Genomic DNA, 23,998 nt, shown 5'->3' on the forward strand with positions numbered 1-23,998 from the left:
GAGGAGCGGACCACTTCCTGTTCCGGCTCCACTCATAGTCCTCCAATGACGTCACACGGTTGGAGTGTTACTTGGGCAGCCATGTAAAGGGCGTGGCCTAGCGTTGAGTGGGCGTGGCCAAGCCAAGGAAGGATGGAAGAGAGCCTTGCAGAACTGCAAACCAGAGGATCCCATGTGCTTTGAGCCCTGGCATTTAAAAGTGGTGTCAAACCGCATTCATTCTACGGTGTAGATCAGCCAGGGGTGTTTTGGACTTTCACAATTCCTAGCAACCTTTATTGGGGAGGGATGACTTCCCCATTTTGGTTTGTTGTTGTCTTGCACCTGTTTCCTTCTCAAATGGAGGGAAAGCCTGAGAACAAACCTGCAAGTATGTGAGGATTATCAACCCTTGACGCCAATGGAAGCTTTTCACCCATTCTGTGCTGTTCTCTGGCTTCTCTTCAATGTAGATTCTCTAATGTGCAGCAAGGCCTCCTCTTGTGAGTAAAGCTCTCTCCACATTAGGACTGGAAGGTGCAATACATGGTTTGTCCTGCGTGTGAGTTCTTTGGTGTGACATAAAGCTACCACAGGTGGAGTATCCCTTATAATAATTTATTCTGGAGCATTGCAGTGCACCCAAATACCTGGGAGTCACTCTGGACCATGCTCTGACCTACAAGAAGCACTGCCTGAATATCAAGCGAAAAGTGGGCGCTAGAAACAATATCATACGAAAGCTGACTGGCACAACCTGGGGATCACAACCAGATACAGTGAAGACATCTGCCCTTGCTCTATCCTACTCTGCTGCTGGGTATGCATGCCCAGTGTGGAATACATCTCACCACACTAAAACAGTGGATGTGGCTCTTAATGAGACATGCCACATTTTCACGGGGTGTCTGTGCCCTACACCACTGGAGAAATTACACTGTCTAACCGGTATTACACCACCTGACATCCGCCGAGAAGTAGCAGCCAATAGTGAAAGGACCAAGGCAGAGACATCTCCAGCTCATCCCTTGTTTGGGTATCAGCCAGCACGTCAACGACTTAAATCTAGAAATAGTTTTCTAAGATCTACAGAGACACTCGCTGGAACACCTCAGCAAGCGAGAGTCCAAAAGTGGCAGGCTCAAACCCAGGGCCTCAATCAATGGCTGATACCAAATGAGAGACTCCCCCCTGGGCACACAGAAAACTGGGCGACTTGGAAGGCGCTGAACAGACTGTGCTCTTGAGCCCGAGCACAGCCGGGAGCCCCGCCTTCACCTTGGTGTGAGCCGCAGCGGAGAGTTCCACAGTTCCTGAGGGCCAAGTTTGGGACCAACAGATGAAATGTGCCCCAGCAGCCAGCTCAAAACCAGGAATGCCTGCAGCTTTCTTTTGCTTTCCCCTTCTCCTTACATTGTATCATTCCCCTAATAAAGCACTTGAAACTTGCAACATTTAATCTTTCCGCTTGATACTTTTGTATCTTTTCCTGCCTCAGACTAATTCAACAATAAAATAACCCTTTTTCCAGGCTCTGGAGAGCCGTGAGCCTGCTGGGGGGCGCCCACTGGCCCCCCTGGACCCCGGATCTGCGTTCGGAAAAATCGCGGATACGGAAACCGCCATTTTGGACCCCAGTAACCACTAAAACAGTAAAATGGCAGATCGCCGCCGTTCAAATTTTATATTTTTCTGCTATTAATTTTAAGACTAACTGCCATCTCGTTTTCCTCATTTTGGACTCCTGCGCTCGGGGAATAATCGTTTTGTTTAAAGTATTATTATTTGACAGAAATCAGCTGTTTGTCAATTTGGCCGGGTTCTTCCAAGACAGCCCATTTCTCCTCAGTGCTGCTCGCTCCCTGCCTGGATCCAGCAACCGGGGACCCACTGCGGCCACCCACAGGAGACCCCGGGAAGGCAGCCAGGCGTGGGTCCTGGTCTCTGACCTAGGAGACATAGTTTTCCAAAGGACAAACAAGGACTCTGCCCCACCATTGCAACCCGGAAATCCTCCTTGGACTCTTTTTGCCCTCTCCTATTGACTTTCTGCTCCACGTCCCGGACTGTTTCCAGCCATATCTTTGGACATGAACTTTCAGACCAGGCTTGCCCTGAAGGGCAGGCAGCCTCCGTTTCCGCGCGCCTTCATCGAGGGACCATGAAATTCCTGTTCTTCTTAATGAAGATCAAATAATTTTTAATAAACTTTACTTGGGGTGGGGATGGGATTGCCATATGGAATATATGAAATGTATGTAATGAAATATCATATATAATGTACTGTGTTTCCCCTTCCCGCCTTTCCCTTTGACCCTTGCCCCACAAAGATGTGACCTGGGGATTACTGTCGTGAGGAGGAACTCCTTTGTCCTCCCGAAACTCTCCTTAATTGTTCCATTTGCATGGCCGTACTGTTGACCCCCCCGACCCTAGCCATCGGAGCAGACCAGCGAGGGGAGGGGGTCAGCAGAAACTCGGAAACAAAGACTGATTTAATCAACCAGGTATTGTTGATCCCCCTTTGAGGTCCGATATCGAAAAAGCCTTTTCATATTTCCTCCCAAATCCCATCAACAGACCAGGAAACTCATTGTCCCCCTATCTGACACCCCGCCAAGTGAGGACAAAGCCTCACATTCCAGCTAGCAGATGCCCTTAAGGATGTCATTTCCTCAGTCTTTGTCAGGCTTCGTCCCGCCTCCTAGCTGACGATTGGTCCATCTTCCGAGGCGCTAGGAAGGTGCTGATTGGCCTCCCAGAGGCGGCGGAGCCCGCTGATTGGACCAGAGGCGGGGCGTGCCGCCAAGCCTCCTCCCAGCTGTTCCGCGGCCAGCCAATCAGGACGAAGCCGGCCGGCAGAGGGCGGGCGGGAATTTTGAAACTGTTTCCCTTTGTCTGAACCTTATAAAAATGCTTGGAAATTCTGTAAAATTATGCTTGCAGTGGAATGATTCCTGCAATGCATCTGATCTCAGCTGAATCACAAATAAACCTCGGTTGCTGAAAAACGTCTTCCACTTTGATGAGGCATTATTATTTGTAATATTTTTGCTCTTTGGATTGGCTCTCGCTGGCCTCACCAAGGTTCCAGGGCCCTTTTGAGCGGCCCTCAGGGATCTCCTCCCACGGGAGACCCCACTAAAAGCAGCTCGATAACATTCTGGCACCACGAGATGCAGAGCCAACCTTCAGAAATGGGGCTACAAAGTGGAATCCACGACATGCAAGTGTGGAGAAGAGCAAACCACTGACCACCTACTACAATGCAACCTGAGCCCTGCTACATACACAATGGAGGACCTTCTCGCAGCAACAGCAGAGGCACTCCAAGTGACCAGATACTGGTCAAAGGACATTCAATCAACTACCAAGCTTGCAAACTTTGTGTTTTGTTTGTCTGTAAAAAATACAATGCAACTGTTTGGTCTGCCCCTGACACGATAAATAAATAAATAAAATATTTATGTATTTATTTAATTACTACATTTATATGCCACCCTTTTCACCCTGAAGGGGACTTAGAGCAGCGTACAAGTTATAATTGTTTCTTATCTGTGCGCTATTTTCTTTGGACTTTATTCTGGTCTTGATCTTATACAATAAATACACAAGGAGTTATTCAATAGGTGTTGCTATGGCTGGGCAGCCGGGCTGTTGAAGTACTCTCGCCACGGTTTGTTGATGATAATAAAAAGACATGCCATAAATATGAAAACACCACCTAAGTAAAATAAAAGGATGCCAGTCTTCAGTGCTTTGTGTCTGGCCACTAAAGACTGGCATCCAGCAATGGAGAAAAGGTAAACCAATACGGTCACTGCTTCATATCCACAAATTCATAGAATCCTAGAGTTGGAGGAGGCTTCAAGGGCCACTTAGTCAGACCCATTTGAAATAGAGCATTTTAGACTGATCGTGGATAGTGAGATCCGAGCCGCGGATAAGAAAACTTGAAGTGCAGATACTGAGTCCCAGTGAGCGGATATCGGCACCGGGCTGTCTGTGGATCCATGCGTCTGGTGAGACAAAGAAGCTACAACCCAATAATTCCTAATCAATAATCTCACCAATTTGAAGAAGAAGCCACCAAGGAATTTTATTCAAGTCAGCAGAAGTGATGATAGCTCACCGTAATCCGCCAAAGAAAGCTGAGATGCTATAACAGTGTAAAACAGAGCTGACTTCGTCGTGATTGGCCAAGCCCCGTTGATGTCATGATCAGCTGGGTGTGATTCCCTGGCACGGCAGGACTGTGGCACCCGCCAGCCAATAGAGGAGCATTCCCCGCTTTTAGGCTAAAAAAGTTCTCCTAGGCTTATACTCAAGTCAAGGTTATTTATTATTTTACTCTGTTATTAGTATTTTTTTATTACATTTATTATTTTATTCTATTTATTATTATTACCTTTATATTCTTTTTACTGTACTATTATTTTATTACGTTTATTATTTTACTCTATGTATTCTTATTACATTTATTATTTTACTCTATTACTGTTATTCAATTTCCATTATTTACTCTATTATTATTATTACTATTATTAAGAGAGATATTGACAAGCTGGAATGTGTCCAGAGAAGGGCGACTAAAATGATCAAGGGTCTGGAGAACAAGCCCTATGAGGAGCGGCTTAGGGAACTGGGCATGTTTAGCCTGAAGAAGAGAAGGCTGAGAGGAGATATGATAGCCATGTATAAATATGTGAGAGGAAGCCACAGGGAGGAGGAGGGAGCAAGCTTGTTTTCTGCTTCCTTGGAGACTAGGACGCGGAACAATGGCTTCAAACTACAAGAGAGGAGATTCCATCTGAACATGAGGAAGAACTTCCTGACTGTGAGAGCCGTTCAGCAGTGGAACTCTCTGCCCCGGAGTGTGGTGGAGGCTCCTTCTTTGGAAGCTTTTAAGCAGAGACTGGATGGCCATTTGTCAGGGGTGATTTGAATGCAATATTCCTGCTTCTTGGCAGGGGGTTGGACTGGATGGCCCATGAGGTCTCTTCCAACTCTTTGATTCTATGATTCTATGATTCTATTATTACATTTATTATTTTACTCTCTTTATTATTATTGGAAGGATACGTAAGCACATTGACATTGAAGAAGATTAGAATAATGGTTTCATCAGAGTTGGATAGTCTTATCTTAAATTACAGTTTTATGTAAACACACAAAAACATCTAACCTACTGATGATTTTCAGTAGCAGCTGCATTTTTCACCCTCGGCTTATACTCGAGTCGATACATTTTCCAAGTTTCTTGTGGTAAAATTGGGTGCCTCGACTTATATTTCGGTCAGTTTATACTCAAGTATATACAGTATACAGAGTGTGGGAAGGGTTTCAGCCAAAGTAGTGCTCTGAACGATCACCAAAGAACCCATAGAGAGGAGAAACCCTACAAATGCTCCGAATGTGGGAAGAGTTTTAGACAGAGCAGGAGCCTTACTAAACATAAAAGAACCAACACAGGAGAGAAACCATATCAATGCTATGAATGCGGAAAGGGCTCCACTGAGAAGAGGAACGTAACCTCCCATCAAAAAAGCCCACACAGGCAAAAAGCCATTTAGCTGTACAGAGGGCGGAAAGCATTTCATTCAGAGGAGTAGCCTGACTTACCACCAAAAGGCACACACTGGTGAGAAACCATTTCCTTGCTCAGAATGTGGAAAGAGCTTCTGTTCTGGCAAACATCTCACTTTACACCACCCAGGATCCACACTGGGGAAAAACCCTATACGTGTTTAGACTGTGGGAAGGATTTCTGCCACTGGACTAGCCTTAATTACCACAAAAGAAAGCACAGTGGTGAAGGACCATATCAATGCTCAGAGTGCGGAAAGAGCTTCATTAAGAGTAGCATCCTTATGGCTCACCAAAAAACATTTTAACTGTGCAAAAGCATGGGATCACTATATGTCAACAGGCAACTTGAAGATACATACATAGACACACATTCAGTGAAAAACATATATCACCCCAGGATGTGTTTTGGAAGAAGTTTCTCATTCAACAATATCTGGGGACCCAAACTGGACAAAAACAAAGGAACACTGACCATTATGTAAATAAATATATATAATTTTTATTATTTTTTTTATTTGTTCCAATGCATGTATAGTAAATTTATGCAAATGTTTGTTTCCTTGCTGTGTGGGTTTTCTGATGAAAAGCCAACAAACCCTTCTGGTTAAAATTCTTTCTTCACTCTGAACATTTATAGGGTTTCTGTGTGTGTTAACATCTGAAGCTTTTTCCACACTCAGAGCATTTATAAGGTTTCTCTCCTGCGTGGGTTCTTTGATGAGCAAAAAGGTTGGCTCTGTGGCTGAAGCCTTTTCCAAACTTAGAAACTTTATATCACACATGGGCCAACTTGGGCCCTCCAGGTGTTTTGGACTTCATCTCCCACAATTCCTAACAGCGAATTGTGGAAGTTGAAGTTCAAAACACCTGGAGGGCCCAAGTTGGCCTATGCCTGCTTGATATGGTTTCTCTCCGGTATGGGTTCTTCTATGGTTCTAGAGCACACCCATCTGTCTAAAAGTCATATTTACAAAGGTTCTCTCCTGTGTGGTTTCTTTGGTAGTGAGCAAGATGAGTCCTCTGGCTGAAGCTCTTTCCGCACCCTGAGCATTTATGTGTTTTCTCTGGCCGATAGGATCCTCTCCTGTGTAGGTTTTTTGATGAGCAAGAAGGTTGGAACTAGCCCTAGCAAATGTGGATAGCCACCTGTAGTTTGTAATCTGTAGCTTATCTTAGTGGTATGTGAGCTGCATTATTATTTCTTTTCAGTGTTATGTAAACAAACAAATGAAAATATTAAAAATCCACGAGTTTGCTGCAAAAAGCTGCCTTCAAGTCAACTTATGGTGTGAGCTTGATTTTTACTCCCAAGATCTTCCAGAGTTTAACTGATGAAGACAATGGCACTTCCTATGCTGACCAAAGTGGTACCTAATTGCATCCAACTTTTTTTGGCACCATAAAGGTATTACCTTATGTAGAATTCAGTTTTTTCTTAGACCATTGATGTCTGCTATCTCAAGCTTCTTCATTAATAACCTTTCCCTTTTTTGACCACCTTCTGATGTTGCTTGACTGGACACATCTTGGTTTTCATCAGTGGGTAGATCTCAGACTATGAAGGGATCCTAAGAGTCATCTAGTTTAGCCTTTTGCAGACAGAGGAATCCAGAGCTGTGGGTTCCACTTTGTACTTACTTCTTAGGTGATCCCTTGTTGTCCGAGTATGATGGCCTTCCAAGTGTAGTGTCCTGGCGGTGGATACATAGGTGACTGTAGAGCTCTATACTGGACCTGCATGTTCTTCCACAGTGAGGACACCTGTTTCCAGGTGGAAAGCATTCCTGGTCAGAGTTGGCTTGATGTGACTTCCTCTTGGCACGTTTCTCCCTTTCGCCCTCCATTCCACTTTGTATTGCCTTCTGGTCATGCTTAAGTCAAACGAGATACGACAGTGCATGGAAAATTCCCAGAAAAGTGATTGAAATGATTAGATGGCTGAAATGTCTTTAGAAAGAAAGGTCGGAATGTTGCTGTAATTATCTGAATTAAGTCCCATTAAAGAAGTTGCATTGGAAACCAGGGTTCAAATTCTTCTCAGACATGGAAACCCATTGTGTGAAAAATATGTGCATATCTGTGTGTATGTATGTGTCTGTATAGATAGATAGATAGACACACATGATGATGACATGAAATGGAGAGTGGGAATGGACTTTCCTGCAAGTGTCATGACCTTATTTCCTGGTTTTGTTTTGTTTTTTTTTGTTTTTTTGTGAAGCCAGTAAATTAGGCCATGACATACACCTGGCCTGTATGTATTTGAAATGAGGGAGAAGGTCAACATGGAAACGGGAGCAATGAAAGGGAGGGGCCAGGATGAGGGATAGGAGGCATGAGGGAAATAAACTGTCAGTTGGAATTTTGTTTCGTACCCTAATGTATGCTTTTAGAAAAATAAAGCCTTCCCGCTTTGTTCGTGAGGTTATTTCTTCGTCAGAAAGCTACAGATCCAGACAGCAATAAAATTAATATTTTCATTATAAAAATAGCTGAAAAATGGTCAAGGTTGAATGATTAGGGACAATGTCCAATTACAGAAATAATAGCTAGTAACTTAATTTATATTTACTGATGTTTACAAGTACATAGAGGCCCCCTTATTCACAGTTTTGCTTATCCATGCTCCAAAAATATTATCTCTTGTTAATGTCTTCCAGTGTTATTCTATGAGATGCTTCCAGTTTGGGCATAACCAAAATATTGGGTTCTCTATTATCTATGGTATCAAAGTGTCCTTGGCAGATAAAAATGATTATGTATACCACAATTAATGAAGTAGATATGTCCCTAGGCAGTACTTCTGTAATTTAGTATTTTAAAAATAGTGCTAGAGGCTGAAATAACATGGAACGAACAGGGTTAAGTTATGATTCTATTTATTTATGTCCCACTTCCTCCCAAGATTGGACCCCAAAGCAGCTCACAACTTAAAAAGAAGGACACAATTCAAAACATACAAAAAATAAACATTACAATAGTATTAAACTATTTACAATGTTTAAAAATCTGAATAAAAGGCTAAAATACAACTTAAAGGTTTGTAGAAAAAAACAGTTAAAACAATATAGCACCGCTTTTGAAAAGGGCTCCTAAATGGCAATAAAAAGGGGAGCAGCTTCACGCACTTCGGCAAACTTGTTATTCAAACAATATGCAAATGGGAATTGAAACCGCTTGGAAAGTAGCCTATATACGAGGCATGGGCCAACTTAGGCCCTCCGGGTGTTTTGGACTTTAACTGCTGGTAGGCTGTTAGGAATTGTGGGAGTTGAAATCCAAAACGTCTGGAGGGCCAAAGCTTGCCCAGGGCTGCTCTAGGTCCCCAATCTCTCTCTTTTTTTCTTTTTTTTAATAATTTTTATTGATTTTACAGTTCATCCACAGTTGCAGGGGAAAAAGTGGGGGAAGGGTGGAGGGGGTTAGTGGATGTGGTCTAGTAGGAAGAGGAATGGGTAGGAAGGGGGAGGAAAAAAACCACCACCATCACCGTTTTCGTCTGTGTTGTGACTTCCCAGGGTCTTCCAAGAGTTTTTATCCTTCAGTATAGAGTCTATTTCTTCATTTTCTGAATGCTGACAGTTTTTCTTACATCTTTCTTTTTAAAAGTTTGTCAGGTCTATTGTTAATGGTATCTCTTTTGTTTTTAAATAGTCCTTAAAGTCTGTCCAGTCCGTTCTTTTGATTACTCCATTTATTCTCTGGGATAGATTGTCCATTTGTATGATATCAAAAGCTTTCAAAATCCAGTCTTCTTGGGTTGGTGCTTCTTTTTGCTTCCACTTTCTGGCTACTACTATTCTGGCTGCTGTGCAAAGTAAAAAAAGGATTTTATCTTGATTCTTATTCATTTTATTCTCTTTTTGTATCCCTAATAAATATGTTTCTGGTGCTTGTGGGAATTTTATTTTTAATATTTTTTGGGTGGCCTGATGAACTTTTTCCCAATTTTTTTAAATTTTCCCACATGTCCACCATTGGTGGAAAAAAGTGCCTACCTTCTTTTCACATTTCCAGCACTTATCCGAGAAATTTTTATTAAATTTAGCTATTTTCTCTGGTGTGTAATGCCAACGATAAAACATTTTGAACCAGTTTTCCTTGAGATCACTGGCTATTGTATATTTAATTTTTGTGGTCCAAATTTCTTCCCATTGGCTCATCAAAATATTATGCCCTAAATCTTTGGCCCATTTTATTTGGCATTCTTTAACTTGTTCTTCTTCTGTATTCCATAATTGTAATTGTTTATATAACACTCTTATTAATTTTTTATTTTTCTCCATTACGGTGTCCCAAATCCCTTTTTCTTGTTCAAAACCTGATTTTTCGTCCTTCCTGAAGCCCTCCCGAATTTGGAAGTAATTTAGCCATGTGATTTTTTGATTTGTCTTTTGGAGTTCTTCATAGGATTTTAGTACCATTTTTCCCATTTTTAGTTACCATTTTTTTAGTAACTGATGGTAGGTTGGCCAATTTTCTTCTCCTAATTCTTTTTTGTGCTTTGCTTTGAGATCCAGAGCGGGGTTTTCCTAAAAAATCTGATTTTGTATTTCTGCCCTTATAAAATGATTAGTAAATTTTTTTTCTATTTTTCTTCGGTCATACCACAGATAACTGTGCCACCCCGCTCTTAGATCGTGGCCTTCCAATGTTAGTATGTGGTTATTTTTTAAGATGGCCCATTCTTTGATTGCTACTAAGTTACAGGCTTCATAGTAAGTTCTTAGGTCTGGCAGACCCAGGCCCCCTCTTTTTTTCCCGTCTGTTAGTATTTTCAGACTGATTCTCGGTTTTTTATTTACCCATATGAATTTTGTTATGTCTGAGTTCCATTTTTTAAACAAAAGGTTGTTCCTGATCACCGGGATGGTCTGAAAAAGAAATAATAGTTGTGGTAGAATTACCATTTTGACTAACGAGATTCTTCCCAGAAATGATATATTTTGGTTTTTCCATTTTGCCATATCTTTTTGTATCTTTCTCCATAAGGTTTCGTAGTTGTTTTTTATTAGTGCTGCATTGCTTTTTGTGATGTTAATTCCTAAGTATTTTATTTTGGTCACTATTTGGATCCCTGCTGTTTTTTGTAATGAATCTTTTGCTTTTTCGTCCATATTTTTGACTAACAATTTTGTTTTTTGTTTATTTAATTTGAATCCTGCCAGGGTCCCAAAGTCCTCTTTTTTTTAGCCAATCCTTTATGTTATCTACTGGGTTTTCAATAAAACATACCACATCATCTGCATAGGTTTTTAGTTTGTATTGTTGTTTTAAGATTTTTAGTCCCTTTAGATTTGTGTCCCCATTTATGTTTCTTACGAGGGTTTCCATTATTAAAATAAAAAGCAGTGGGGATAGCGGGCATCCTTGTCGCGTTCCCTGGGAGATTTTAATTGGGTTTTTTTATTTCTTGTCCATTTTTATTTCTTGTCCATTAATTATTAAGGTGGCCTCTTGATTGTTGTAAATTGCGTCAATTAGATTTCTGAAGTGATGTCCCATATCTAACTCTTTTGCTAATAATTTCAAGTATCTCCAATTGGTCCCCAATCTCAAGGTCCCCAAGTATGATCCTGCAGAAGTCATAGAATCCTAGAGTTGGAAGAGACTTCGTGGGCCGTCCAGTCCAATCCCCTGCCAAGTAAATCACATTCAAAGCATCCCCAACAGATGGCTATCCAAGCTGTCTTAAAGCTTCCAAAGAAGGAGCCTCCACCACACTTCGGGGCAGAGAGTTCCACTGCTGAACAGCTTTCAAAGTTAGGAAGTTCTTCCTCATGTTCAGGTGGAATCTCCTTTCCTGTCGTTGTTGTAGGTTTTTTGGGGCTATATGGCCATGTTCTAGAGGCATTCTCTCCTGACGTTTCACCTGCATCTATGGCAAGCATCCTCAGAGGTACCTCTGAGGATGCTTGCCATAGATGCAGGCGAAACGTCAGGAGAGAATGCCTCTAGAGCATGGCCATATAGCCCCAAAAAATCTACAACAACCCAGCGATTCTGGCCATGAAAGCCTTCGACAATACATCCTTTCCTGTCGTTTGAAACCATTGTTCCATGTCCTAATCTCCAGGACAGCAGAAAACAAGCTTCCTCCCTATGACTTCCCTCACATCTTGATCCATGGCCCTCATCATGTCTCCTCTCAGCCTTCATTTCTGGAAGCTAAACATGCCCAGCTTTTTAAGCCGCTCCTCATAGGGCTTGTTCTCCAGACCCTTGATCCTTTTTGTTGCCCTACTCTGGACACCTTCCAGCTTAAGTGTCAACCTCTCCCTTCAATTTTGGCGCCTGGAAAAGGACACAGTGTGATTCAAAGTGTGTTCAAAGTGAGGGGGTGCCATGACTTCCCTGGATCTAGGCACTAGACTCCTATTTATACAGGCCCAAATCCCATTTTGGTTTGTTTTTGTTTTTTTGACCTGCTGCGTGACATTGTTGGCTCATGTTCACCTTCCTCCCCACGCAGACTCCAAGATCTTTTTCACACATCCTGCTGTCGAGCCAAGCATCGTCCCCCATTCTGTCTCTTTGCATTTCATTTTTTTTTTTTTGCCTAAGTGGAGAAACTTGCATTTGACCCCGTTGAACTTTATTTTGTGAGTTTTGGCCCATCATCTCTCTAATGTGTTCAGATAATTTTAAATCCTTCTTCTGTCTTCTGGAGTATTGGCTCTCCCTCCCAATTTGGTGTTGTCTGCAAACTTGATGGTCCTGCCTTCTATCCCTTCATCTAAGCCAGTGTTTCGCACCCTTCCTAATGCCGTGACCCCTTAATACAGTTCCTCATGTTGTGGTGACCCCCAACCATATAAATTATTTTCATTGCTACTTCATAACTGTAATTTTGCGACTGTTAAGATTTGTAATGCAAATATCTGATATGCAGGATATATTTTTATTTACTGAACCAAATTTGGCACAAATACCCATTATGTCCAAATTTGAATACTGGTGGGGTTGGAGTGGGGGAGGGGATTGATTTTGTCATTTGGGAATTGTAGTTGTTGGGATTTATAGTTAACCTACAATATAAGAGCATTCTGAACTCCACCAATGATGGAATTGAACCAAACTTGGCACACAGAACACCGATGACCAACAAAAAATACTGAAAGGGTTTGGTGAGTACTGACCTTGAGTTTTGGAGTTGTAGTTCACCCAAACCCAGAGAGCACTGTGGACTCCAACAATGATGGATCTGGACCTAACTTGGCACAGAAACTCAATATGCCCAAATTTGAACACTGGTGGGTAAAATAGACCTTGACATTTGGGAGTTGTAGTTGCTGTAATTTATAATTCACCTACAATCAAAGAGTATTCAGAACCTCACTAATGATAGAATTGGGCCAAACTTCCTACACAGAACCCCCATGAACAATAGCAAATACTGTGTTTTCTGATGGTCTTTGGCGATCCCTCTGACACCTTCTCGCGACCCCCCCAGGGGTCCCGACCCCCAGGTTGAGAAATGCTGTCTTAAAGTGATAATGGATTTTGAAGGGAAAAGCTCAGAAAACAGCCACTTTAATCAGCATTGAACATTCAATTCGGCAGGCATCATGACCACTCCGTTACACATTTGAGCCTGGTGACGAGTTAGCTGTCTGGATGTCGGCACTTGGACCTTCACCGATAAAGCGAACGCTGTGAATTCTGGCCCGTTTCTTGAACTTGTGGAACCACCCACGGGAAGCCACAAATGTTTCCGTGGTGCCTCCGTGTCCCTGGGCCTTTAACTGGTGAAAGAGGCTTAAGGCTTTGTGCTGGATGGCCAGTTGGCTGACGGGCACGCGGTGCTGCCTCATTTCCTCCACCCAAATGCTCAGCAGCCTCTCCATCTTCTCGATTACGCTGTGCCGGGTGCGCGTCAAGATCCCCACCGTCACAGCGCTGCAGTTTTGCACGGAGGACTTGATCTTGTCCGACTGGTTTAAAATAGTCTTCAGAGTGGACTGGGCCAGCCCCAGAGACTGGGCCACCCGGCTTTTCCTCTCTCCGGCCTCCACTCTTCGTATGATTTCCATTTTGGTGGCTAAACTTATTGATCTGCGCTTTTTCAACATGCCGGGAGTAGCCAACGAGGGGACCTTACCTGCCATTCCAGCTTCGGTCAAGATGTTCCCACACTGCAAACACTTGTACAGTTTCTCTCCCGTGTGGGTCCTTTGGTGGTTTGGAAGGATGTTGCCGCTTCCGCACTCAAAACATCTATATAGGTTTTCTTCCGAATGGATTCTTGGATGAACAGCGAGGCCGTCTTCCTGGATGAAGCTCTTCCCCGTGAATTTATATGACACCTCTCCTGAGTGAGTTCTTGTATCAACAGCAAGTTTACAACTCTCTCTGAGGCTTTTCTCACACTCGTTATATTTGTATGGTTCCTCTCTCACATGCGTTTGCTCCTGTTCAGTAAGAATCTTGCTCTCTCTGAGGCTTTTCTCACACTCGGTATATTTGTATGGTTCCTCTCTCACATGCGGTTGCTCCCGATCGGTAAGAATCTCGCTCTCTCTGAGGCTTTTCTCAAACTTGTTATATTTGTATGGTTCTTCTCTCACATGTGTTTGCTCCCATTCAGTAAGAATCTCGCTCTCTCTGAGGCTTTTCTCACACTCGTTATATCTGTATGGCTCCTCTCTCACATGCATTCGCTGCCGTTCGGTAAGAATCTCACTCTCTCGGAGGCCTTTCTCACACTCGTTATATTTGTATGATTCCTCTCTCATATGCGTTTGCTCCCGTTCAATAAGAATCTCGCTCCCTCTGAGGCTTTTCTCACATTCGAAGCATTTATACAATTTCTCCCCCACGTTGGGCGTTTTATAGAAAGTTAATCTATTGTCTGGTACGAAGCTCTTTCCACAGTCTGAACATTCATACAGTTTGTTTCCTTCATGGTTCATTTGGTGTTCAGTAAGGCTCTGGCATTGACAGAAGCTCCTTCCGCAAACAGAGCATGGGAAACACTTGCCCTCCGTGTCAGTTCTTTGATGGACGACAACATCTACCTTCCGTTTGAAGGTCTTTCCACATTCTGAGTCTTGAAATAGTTCCTTTGTTTCGTGTTCTCCTATAGGCACGCCGGCACTCGATATCCCAGTTGGGTTTTCTGCCCAGCAAAGGAATATATTGTTTTCTCTTCCTGTGCAACATTCCTCTAGCAGAGATATTTTGTGGGAGCCAACACTCTCGGGAAAACCAGATTTCTGCACCCCCGCTTGTTCTGCTGTAGTTTGCATTCTCTCCTTCTCATCATTTGATTCACCCTTTCTCATAGCACCTGAAAAAAAGGAAAAGTTATGTGACCCAAGAAGGAAAGAAGTCTCAAAGTCAAACCCACATACAGTGAGGATTAATAAGACCACACAGGAATGGCCACTGTCAGCTTTGCCACCTGGATATCTTATTTATTTACAGCATTTATATTCCTCCCTTCTCATCCTGAAGGGGACTCAGGACAGATGACAGAACACATACACGGCAAACACCCACTGTTTTAACATGGTGAGATGTATTCCACACTGGGCATGCGTATTTAGCAGCAGGGTAGCATAGTGCAAGGGCAGATGTCGTCACTGTGTCTGGTTGTGATCCCCAGGTTGTGCCAGTCAGACATGCCGCATTATCACAGGATGTCTACGCCCTACACCATTGGAGAAATTATACTGTTTAGCCGGGTATTGCACCATTTGACATCCGCCGGGAAGTAGCAGCCAATAATGAAAGGACCAAGGCAGTGACATCTCCAGCTCATCCTTTGTTCGAATATCAGCCAGCACGCCAAAGCCTTAAATCAAGAAACAGCTTTCTAAAGTCTACAGGGAGACTCGCAAGAATACATCAGCAAGCGAGAGTCCTAAAGTGGCCGATACTGAATGGGTTCTCTGCAGGAACCTCTAGGTCCTCCAGTGTAATTCTACAATCAACATCCAGTGAAAGTTGGCCTTAGAACTATTCTGGATGCCCTAGACCAGGGATCCTCAAACTTTTTTAAACAGAGGGCCAGGTCACAGTCCCTCAAACTGCTGAAGGGCCGGATTGTAATTTGAAAAAAACATGAATGAACATATGTGCACACTGCACATATCTTATTTGTAGTGCAAAAAAAAATACTTAAAAACAATACAATAATTAAAATGAACAACAATTTTAACAAATATAAACTTATTAGTATTTCAATGGGAAGTGTGGGTCTGCTTTTGGGTGATGAGATAGGATTGTTGTTGTTATTGTTGTTGTGTGTGCTTTCAAGTTGTTTCAGACTTAGGTTGACCCTGAGAAAGGGCCGGGTAAATGACCTTGGAGGGCCGTATCCGGCCCCCGGGCCTTAGTTTGAAGACCCCTGCCCTAGAGATTTCTAAAGAGAGTTCCCTCAAGGGGAAAAAACAGCATTTTTAAAATGTACAAAAATAATCCACAATTTTTTCTGCTATTTCCAGACATCAGCAAACTCCCTTTCTTATGGGGACTACAACTCTTATAATGCCCCATCCAGAATTTCTGGTATGCTCAGGATGGAAAACTCTCAAAGCAACAGTATGGGCATTTCCTAGCTCTAGGATCAGCCAAAGCACAGAAGGGTTCTTACCCAGAGAGGCCACGATCCCACAAGTATCCTCAATGACGTCCCTGTGTAGAGATCTCTGGTCAACGTCCAGCAGAGCCCACTCCTCCTCTGAGAAACGCACAGCCACCTCTTCAAAGGTCACCAGGCCCTGAAACAAGGATATAACACTGTTGAGCACTTGGCAAGTTCTCTTCCAGAGTCAAAGCAAAACCCACGTGAAGAACGATAATGATGATGATTATCGCTATTTATACCCACTTTCCTGTCTTAAACAACATTCAAAGCAGCTCCCTAGGATCATGACAAAAAGGAATTGTTGATAAAACTTCCAATATGGCAATAAATGCACAGTATGACCCCCATATCCACAAGAGAAGGGAAGTAGGCCTCCCAACTCAATCTGACTGACACATAAACTCTTTCTCTCTCTCCTTTTATTTTGAACACTTTCTAATTCCATTTTAAGGTACCGTATATACTCAAGTATAAGCTGACCCAAATATAAGTTGAGGCACCACATATTACCACAAAAAAACTGGGAAAACTTATTGACTCGGATATAAGCTGAGAGTGGGAAATGCATCAACTACTGATAAATTGAAAAAAATTGAAAACTGAAAAATTAAAAAATAGATACCAATAAAATTACATTAATGAGGTATCAGTAGGTTCAATATTTTTGAATATTTACATAAAACTGTAATTTAAGGTCAACTCTGATTGAACCATTATTCTAACCTTCAATGTAAATGTGCTTACGTAATCTTCCAATAACAGAGTAAAATAATAAATATAATAAAAGAGAGAAAAATCATGTAAATATAATACTAAAAAGTAAAATAATGGAAATGTAATAAAAATAAAAATAGAGTAAAATAATGGAAATGTAATAAAAATAGAGTAAAATGTTGTTCATTCGTTCAGTTGTTTCCAACTCTTTGTGACCTCATGGACCAGCCCACGCCAGAGCTCCCTGTCGGTCGTCACCACCCCCAGCTCCTTCAAGGTCAGTCCAGTCATTTCAAGGATCGAATCCATCCACCTTGCCCTTGGTTGGCCCCTCTTCCTTTTTCCTTTCATTTCCCCCAGCATCATTGTCTTCTCTAAGCTTTCCTTTCTTCTTATGATGTGGCCAAAGTACTTCAACTTTGTCTCTAGTCTCCTTCCCTCCAATGAGCAGTCAGGCTTTGTTTACTGAAGTATGAACTGGTTGGATCTTCTCGCAGTCCAAGGCACTCTCAGCACTTTCCTCCAACACCACAGTTCAAAAGCATCTCTCTTCCTTCGCTCAGCCTTCCCTATGGTCCAGCTCTCGCATCCATAGGTGACTACAGGGAATACCATGGCTTTGACTAGGCGGATCTTTGTTGCCAGTCTGATGTCTCAACTATTTTATCGAGATTGGTCATTGCTCTCTTCCCAAGAAGGAAGCGTCTCCTGATTTCCTGGCTGCCATCTGCGTCTGCAGTAATCTTTGCACCTAGAAATACAAAGTCTGTCACTGCCTCCACATTTTCTCCCTCTATTTCCCAGTTGTCAATCATTCTTGTTGCCATAATCTTTTTCTTTTTTTATGCTTAACTGCAACCCAGATTTTGCGCTTTCTTCTTTCACCTTGATTAGAAGGCTCCTCAGCTCCTCCTCGCTTTCGGCCATCAGAGTGGTGTCATCTGCATATCTAAGGTTGTTAATGTTTCTTCCAGCAATTTTCACCCCAGCTTTGCATTCATCAAGCCCTGCACATCACATTATGTGTTCTGCATACATTGAATAGGTTGGGTGAGAGGATGCAGCCTTGCCGTACGCCTTTCCCAATCTTGAACCAGTCTGTTGTTCCGTGGTCAGTTCTGACTGTTGCTACTTGGTCCTTGTACAGATTCCTCAGGAGAGAGACAAGGTGGCTTGGGATGCCCATCCCACCAAGAACGTGCCACAATTTATTATGATCCACACAGTCAAAGGCTTTAGAATAGTCAATGAAGCAGAAATAGATGTTTATCTGAAACTCCCTGCATTTCTCCATTATCCAGCATCCGGATATTGGCAATCTGGTCTCTTGTTCCTCTGCCTTTTCTAAACCCAGCTTGTCCATCTGGCAACTCTCTCTTCATGTATTGCTGGAGTCTTCCTTGCAGGATCTTGAGCATTACCTTACTGGCATGAGAAATAAGAGCTACTGTACGGAAGTTTGAGAAGTCTTTCGCATTTCCCTTTTTTGGTATGGGGATATAAGTGAAGTAAAATAATAAATGTAATAATAATAAAGAGAATAAAATAATAAATGTAATAAAATAATAATATTAATAATAGAGTGAAATAATGTAAATGTCATAATATTAGTAAATACAGTAAAATAATAAATGTAATAATAATAATAATAATAATAATAATAATAATAATAATAGAGTAAAAGGTTGCCCAAGCCTGCCTTCGGAAAAAAAACCTAAAACATTATAGCTTCTATTTAGACTATCTAATATGATCAATTACAGCACAGCTGCCCAGGCTGTGTATTTCTAGGTGCAAATATTACTGCAGATGCAGACTGTGGCCAGGAAATCAGAAGACGCTTACTTCTTGGGAGGAGAGCAATGTCCAGTCTCGATAAAATAATAAAGAGTAGAGACATCACACTGGCAACAAAGATCCGCCTAGTCAAAGCCATGGTATTCCCTGTAGTCACCTACGGATGTGAGAGCTGGACCTTAGGGAAGGCTGAGCAAAGGAAGATCGATGCTTTTGAGCTGTGGTGTTGGAGGAAAGTGCTGAGAGTGCCTTGGACTGCGAGAAGATCCAACCAGTCCATCCTCCAGGAAATAAAGCCCGGCTGCTCACTGGAGGGAAGGATACTAGAGACAAAGTTGAAGTACTTTGGCCACGTCATGAGGAGACAGCAAAGCCTGGAGAAGGGAATGATGCTGAGGAAAGTGGAAGGTAAAAGGAAGAGGGGCCGACCAAGGGCAAGATGGATGGATGGCATCCTTGAAGTGACTGGACTGACCTTGAAGGAGCTGGGGGTGGTGACGGCCGACAGGGAGCTCTGGCGTGGGCTGGTCCATGAGGTCACAAAGAGTCGGAGACAACTGAACAAATGAACAACAAAGCCCAGGCTGCTGTGGATAAACATATACAAAGAGAAAAATATATGAAAAAATGTGATCTCACCTCTCTCTTCAGAACAAAGATATCCATATGATCCTCTCTTGCACCCAGATCTAACAAAGCTCCCCTACCATTGAGTTTTTCTTACCTGATCTGGCTGGATTGCAGTCCTCTCCATTGAGCCAGGAGAAACCCTTGAATTTGGCCAGAGGTTCATTTCGTAACCTGTGTAGGAGAGTTCCATATATATCTTGTTTGCAGTGTCATGTATTTTTGTGTCAGTAAAATAATAATAATAATAATAATAATTATTATTATTATTATTATTATTATTATTATTATGTTATTTGTATACTGCCCTATCTCCCCAAGGGGACTCAGGGCAGTTTCCAACATAAAGCAAAACATTAAATTGCCAAAAAGGAAAACCATACAGACAAATTAAAATAAACATCATAAAACATAAAATCCTGAGTAAAAGATTCAAACTCTTGTTCCCCACAATCCTGAGTATTAAAACAATTCACAGTGCTGGTTCTTTCCCACAGTCAAGAGAAATGTAAAGGTAGCACAGGAATTGAAGCAATACTCTAAAAAGAGAAAGGCCAGACTACATGGACGACCCACAACTCCACACCAAGAGACACAGCACCTTTGTCACCCTCCTGCATGATCCACTGCATCTCTGTCCTCTGCTGGATGTCTAGTGGAGGCTCTTCCGGTTCAGGAAATGCAGCAGTTCTTTTGCCTAACTCCATCCCAATCTGAAAGAAGAGTGCAGAAGAAGATCGAGGATAAGAGCAATGAAAAAAGGAAACACACCATACAGGCCAAGGACAAGAACATGCTGAAATGACCTATATTGGTTATATACTTATGTTGAGTCCAGCTTCAATGTGCTCATATTTATCTTTCATGGTCTCATCGAACAGGATCCACTTTCCCCCAAATATCCAGTCCTTGCATTAGGATTAAGATAAAAAAAACTTCATTGAGCACCATGAGTGGGAAAAGTGTAAGGCTCTCCCATGAGGAAAAGCATAGAATCATAGGGTTGGAAAGGAGCCCCCGGTTGCACAATAGGTTAAACCCTTGTGCCAGCAGGACTGAAGACCGACAGGCCACAGTTTTGAATCTGGGGAGAGCATGGATGAGCTCCCTCTGTCAGCTCCAGCTTCCCATGCAGGGACATGAGAGAAGCCTCCCATAAAGATGGTACAACATCAAAACATCCGGGCTTCCCCTGGGCAACGTCCTTGCAGACAACCAATTCTCTCACACCAGAAGCAACTTGCAATTTCTCAAGTCAGTCCCGACATGAAAAAAATAGAGTTGGAAGAGACCTCGTGGGCCATCCAGTCTAACCCCATTCTGCCAAGAAGGAGGAAAATCTCATTCAAAGCACTCCTGCCAGATGGCCATCCAGGCTCTGCTTAAAAGCCTCCAAAGAAGGAGCCTCCACCACACTCCGGGGCAGAGAGTTCCACTGCTGAACAGCTCTCACCATTAGGAAGTTCTTCCTAATGATCATCCTAATGGAATCTCCTTTCCTGTCGTTTGAAGCCAAAACATCTGGAGGGAGTGGTAAACTTTACCTGTTCCTGGACTTTAGGGCATCCCTCCCTATGTTTTCTGCCCCTTGGAATGAGCGAACTGAGATGCTCTCACCTCCTCCTTCTGCTTCTGCTGCTCTGCATGGCTGAGGAGGAATCCTTCTGCCAGGGCCACGGCCTGGGCGCTGCTCTCTGCCCCGCACTCTCTCACCCAGAGCTCCATCTCCATAGGAAGGACGGCCAGGAACTGCTCCAGCACCACCAGGTCCAGCATCTCTGCCTTGGTGTGTCTTTCTGGCTTCAGCCATTGCCGGCAAAGAGCATGAAGCCGGCTGCAAACCTCTCGGGGTCCCTTGGCATCCTGGTAGGAGAATCCCCTGAAGCACCGAAGCTGGGCCTCTGAGCCGCCGGTGTCCTCTTCCGCCAGGTTTTCCCACGCTCTCCTCTCCCAGAAGCCTCTACGGCTCTCTGCCCAAGCAACATCAGAATATCCACTTTCCGTTTCAGGCTCAGTTAGATCTGGCTCTTCCATCTCCTTGCTGGGCTGTCAAATTCTTTTGGAAGGCAAGAGTAGGGAAGTGGGGGTGCCGCCTCAGAAGTACATCCTGTAGCGATCGCCAGTGCTTCTGCCTCCAACTAATTTACACTCAGAGTAGAAAGTCAGCATTTGAAAAATCAGCTTCTTCCTGTAAGAGAAGCAGATGACAATTAAAAACAACTGTAGAGCTCCAAATATTGGGACATTTTCTTATATATGGTGGCCTTGCAGAAAGGTCCAAAAATGAGGAAAACTTGGGGGAATGCTATAATATATGATAATGGCTTAAAGAATTGTACATGATCAAAGATGGAAGTCAATGGACACATGGACTATGCTGATTAAGAATATTTGACCAACTTCAAGAAAAACTGGGGGCCCTTCCATACCGTCATATAACACAGAATGTTAAGGCAGAAAATCCAACACGATCCGATTTGAACTGGGTTATCTCAATCCACACTGCCCTGGAGTATAGCTGAAGCATGTTCCATAGAGTGCACTGTTACAGCCTGTGCTGGATGGGTTACACTGAGCTAAGGGGACCCCATTTGCAGTGTTCTAGAAAACATCTCAACCAACAGTTCCACCACTTCAAAGAAAACTCTGTCTTCTCATTATCTTGACAGTAAAAGACATTGGAGACAGAAGCTGAGAGAGTGTGACTTGCCCATGGACACCCAGTAGGTTTCCATAGCTGTCTGGGGAAAGGGCCTGAGGCTGTTAGAAATTGTGGGAGTTGGTCCAAAACACCGGGAGGGCCAAAGTTTGCCCATGCCTGTTCTACAGTACAGCTTAATGGTGTAACATTAGATACTTTTTGGTATCTGTGGAGTTCCTGCCACCAAACATAAGACCCATTGTACTACTTTGAGAACACACGTAAGTGATCTCGTGATGTTAGCTAATATTTACTTTACCCACAAGATGATTCCTTACATTTTGACTCTCCAAACGTTGCATCTAAAGGTAGACTGCAATTCCCATCATTGGTTCCCATGAGTAATGTGGTACAGAGTTGGTGGGAACTGTAAGCAACCACTGTTTACTCACCTGCCTAAAGGTAAGCGAGGTTTATGTTGTACCTTGTCCTTGTGTATACGCAAGACAAAAGGGTTCAAGAACCAAGTGCTTCTTGAATGAAGGATGGGACCCCAAGATATCTCCCATTTGCCTGCCTTCCTCCAGGCAGTGAGGTGTAATGGTTGGAGTGTTGGACTAGATTCCAGCTACACTGCAGAGTTAATGCAGTTCGACACCACTTTAGTTGCTTCAATTATGGAACCAGGCGAGCAGTGGTTTTGCAAGTTCTTCTCGACGAAGAGCGCTGATGCCTCATAGAATCATAGAATCAAAGAGTTGGAAGAGACCTCATGGGTCATCCAGTCCAACCCCCTGCCAAGAAGCAGGAATATTGCATTCAAATCACCCCTGACAGATGGACGTTAAATAGCCTCAGCAAACTACAACTCTCAGAATTCTGTCGCAATGAGCGGTGGTTGTGAAAGTTGTGCCAAACTGCATTTCTTCTTGCAGTGTAAACATGTGATTGAGAAGTCGTACAAACTCCCCATGCCCCAATTAATGAGAAGCTCGGCCTGTCACTGAACATCGAGAAAACCAAAGTGCTTCCCCAGCAGTTCCCAGCCAATCCCTCTCCAATGCAAAAAATGCAGCTTAATGGTGTAATGTTAGAAAATGTTGTCCATTTCCGCTCCCTTGGCAGCCACCTCTCTACAAAAGTCAAAATGACACTGAAATACAACACCGCCTGACCTCTGCGAGTGCAGCATTTTTCCGAATGAAGCAGAGAGTGTTTGAGGACCGGGAGATTCGTAGGGAGAACAAGGTGCTTGTTTATAAAGCTATTGTCCTCCCAACCCTGCTATACGCTTGCGGGATGTGGACTGTCTACAGACGTCACATGCAACTCCTGGAATGATTCCATCAGCATTACCTCTGGAAAATCCTGCAAATCTCTTGGACAAATGTCAGCGTGCTGGAATAGCAAAGACCACCAGCATTGAAGCGATGAACCTCCGCCATCAACTCCGCTGGTCCGGCCACGTTGTCCGGATGCCCAAAGCAGTTGCTCTACTCCAAACTCAAGAAGAGAAAACGTAATGTTGGAGGACAGGAAAAGAGATTGAAAGATGGGCTCAAAGCCAACCTTAAAAACTCCGGCATAGCCACGTTGTCCAGATGCCCGACCACCGTCTCCCAAAGCAGTTGCTCTACTCCGAACTCAAGAATGGAAAATTGAATGTTGGAGGGCAGGAAAAGAGATTTAAAGATGGGCTCAAAGCCAACCTTAAAAACTCTGGCATAGACACTGAGAACTGGGAAGCCCTGGCCCTTGAGCGCTCCAGCTGGAAGTCAGCTGTGACCAGCAGTGCTGCAGAATTAGAAGAGGCAGGAAAGGGAGAAACGTGCCAAGAGGAAGGACCATCAAGCCAACCCTGATCAGTCTGGAAACCGATGTCCTCACTGCGGGGAATTAGGCCTGGCCTAAATCAGCACCCCCACCCAGCCCAGCTCCTTCCCTTCTCCACCCATTCTTTGCTACCTTCTTCTGCAGGTGAAGCAGATCCAGGGGCTCTACAAACTCCTTGGGAGAGAGGACTTCCGGGGCGGAACCAAACCGGAAGTAGGCTTCACCAT

The 23,998-nt window shown here is 43.3% G+C and overlaps 1 protein-coding gene across 2 annotated transcripts; it reads right to left on the reverse strand.

Moving 5' to 3' along the window:
* Window positions 1-8,430: 8,430 nt before the first annotated feature.
* Window positions 8,431-23,963, reverse strand: LOC132765993 (zinc finger protein 436-like). Of its 2 annotated transcripts, none has more exons than XM_060760306.2 (6): window positions 23,904-23,963; window positions 20,915-21,485; window positions 19,899-20,010; window positions 19,395-19,471; window positions 16,166-16,292; window positions 8,431-14,857 (listed from the first exon to the last, which is right to left on the reverse strand). In XM_060760306.2, exons 2-6 carry the CDS (start codon window positions 21,329-21,331, stop codon window positions 13,149-13,151), a joined length of 2,442 nt encoding a protein of 813 aa, XP_060616289.2. In that variant the 5' UTR covers window positions 21,332-21,485; window positions 23,904-23,963; the 3' UTR covers window positions 8,431-13,148. The 2 variants fall into 2 exon arrangements, with proteins under 2 accessions (XP_060616289.2, XP_067321283.1); XM_067465182.1 differs by lacking the exon at window positions 23,904-23,963 and adding an exon at window positions 23,295-23,890.
* Between the last annotated feature and the right edge of the window lie 35 nt (window positions 23,964-23,998).

Source organism: Anolis sagrei, chromosome 2, assembly GCF_037176765.1.
Source record: "Anolis sagrei isolate rAnoSag1 chromosome 2, rAnoSag1.mat, whole genome shotgun sequence".
Classification (NCBI taxonomy): domain Eukaryota; kingdom Metazoa; phylum Chordata; class Lepidosauria; order Squamata; family Dactyloidae; genus Anolis; species Anolis sagrei.

What these genes read in the sequence shown, in the direction of transcription:
- LOC132765993 (XM_060760306.2), bottom strand. Translation starts at nt 21,331, where the DNA reads ATGGAAGAGCCAGATCTAACTGAGCCTGAAACGGAAAGTGGATATTCT. An exon ending in CATGCAGGAGGGTGACAAAG is followed by an intron (nt 19,472 to 19,898) that starts GTGCTGTGTCTC and finishes TCTCCTACACAG; the next exon opens with GTTACGAAATGAACCTCTGG. An exon ending in TGGGATCGTGGCCTCTCTGG is followed by an intron (nt 14,858 to 16,165) that starts GTAAGAACCCTT and finishes CCTTTTTTTCAG; the next exon opens with GTGCTATGAGAAAGGGTGAA.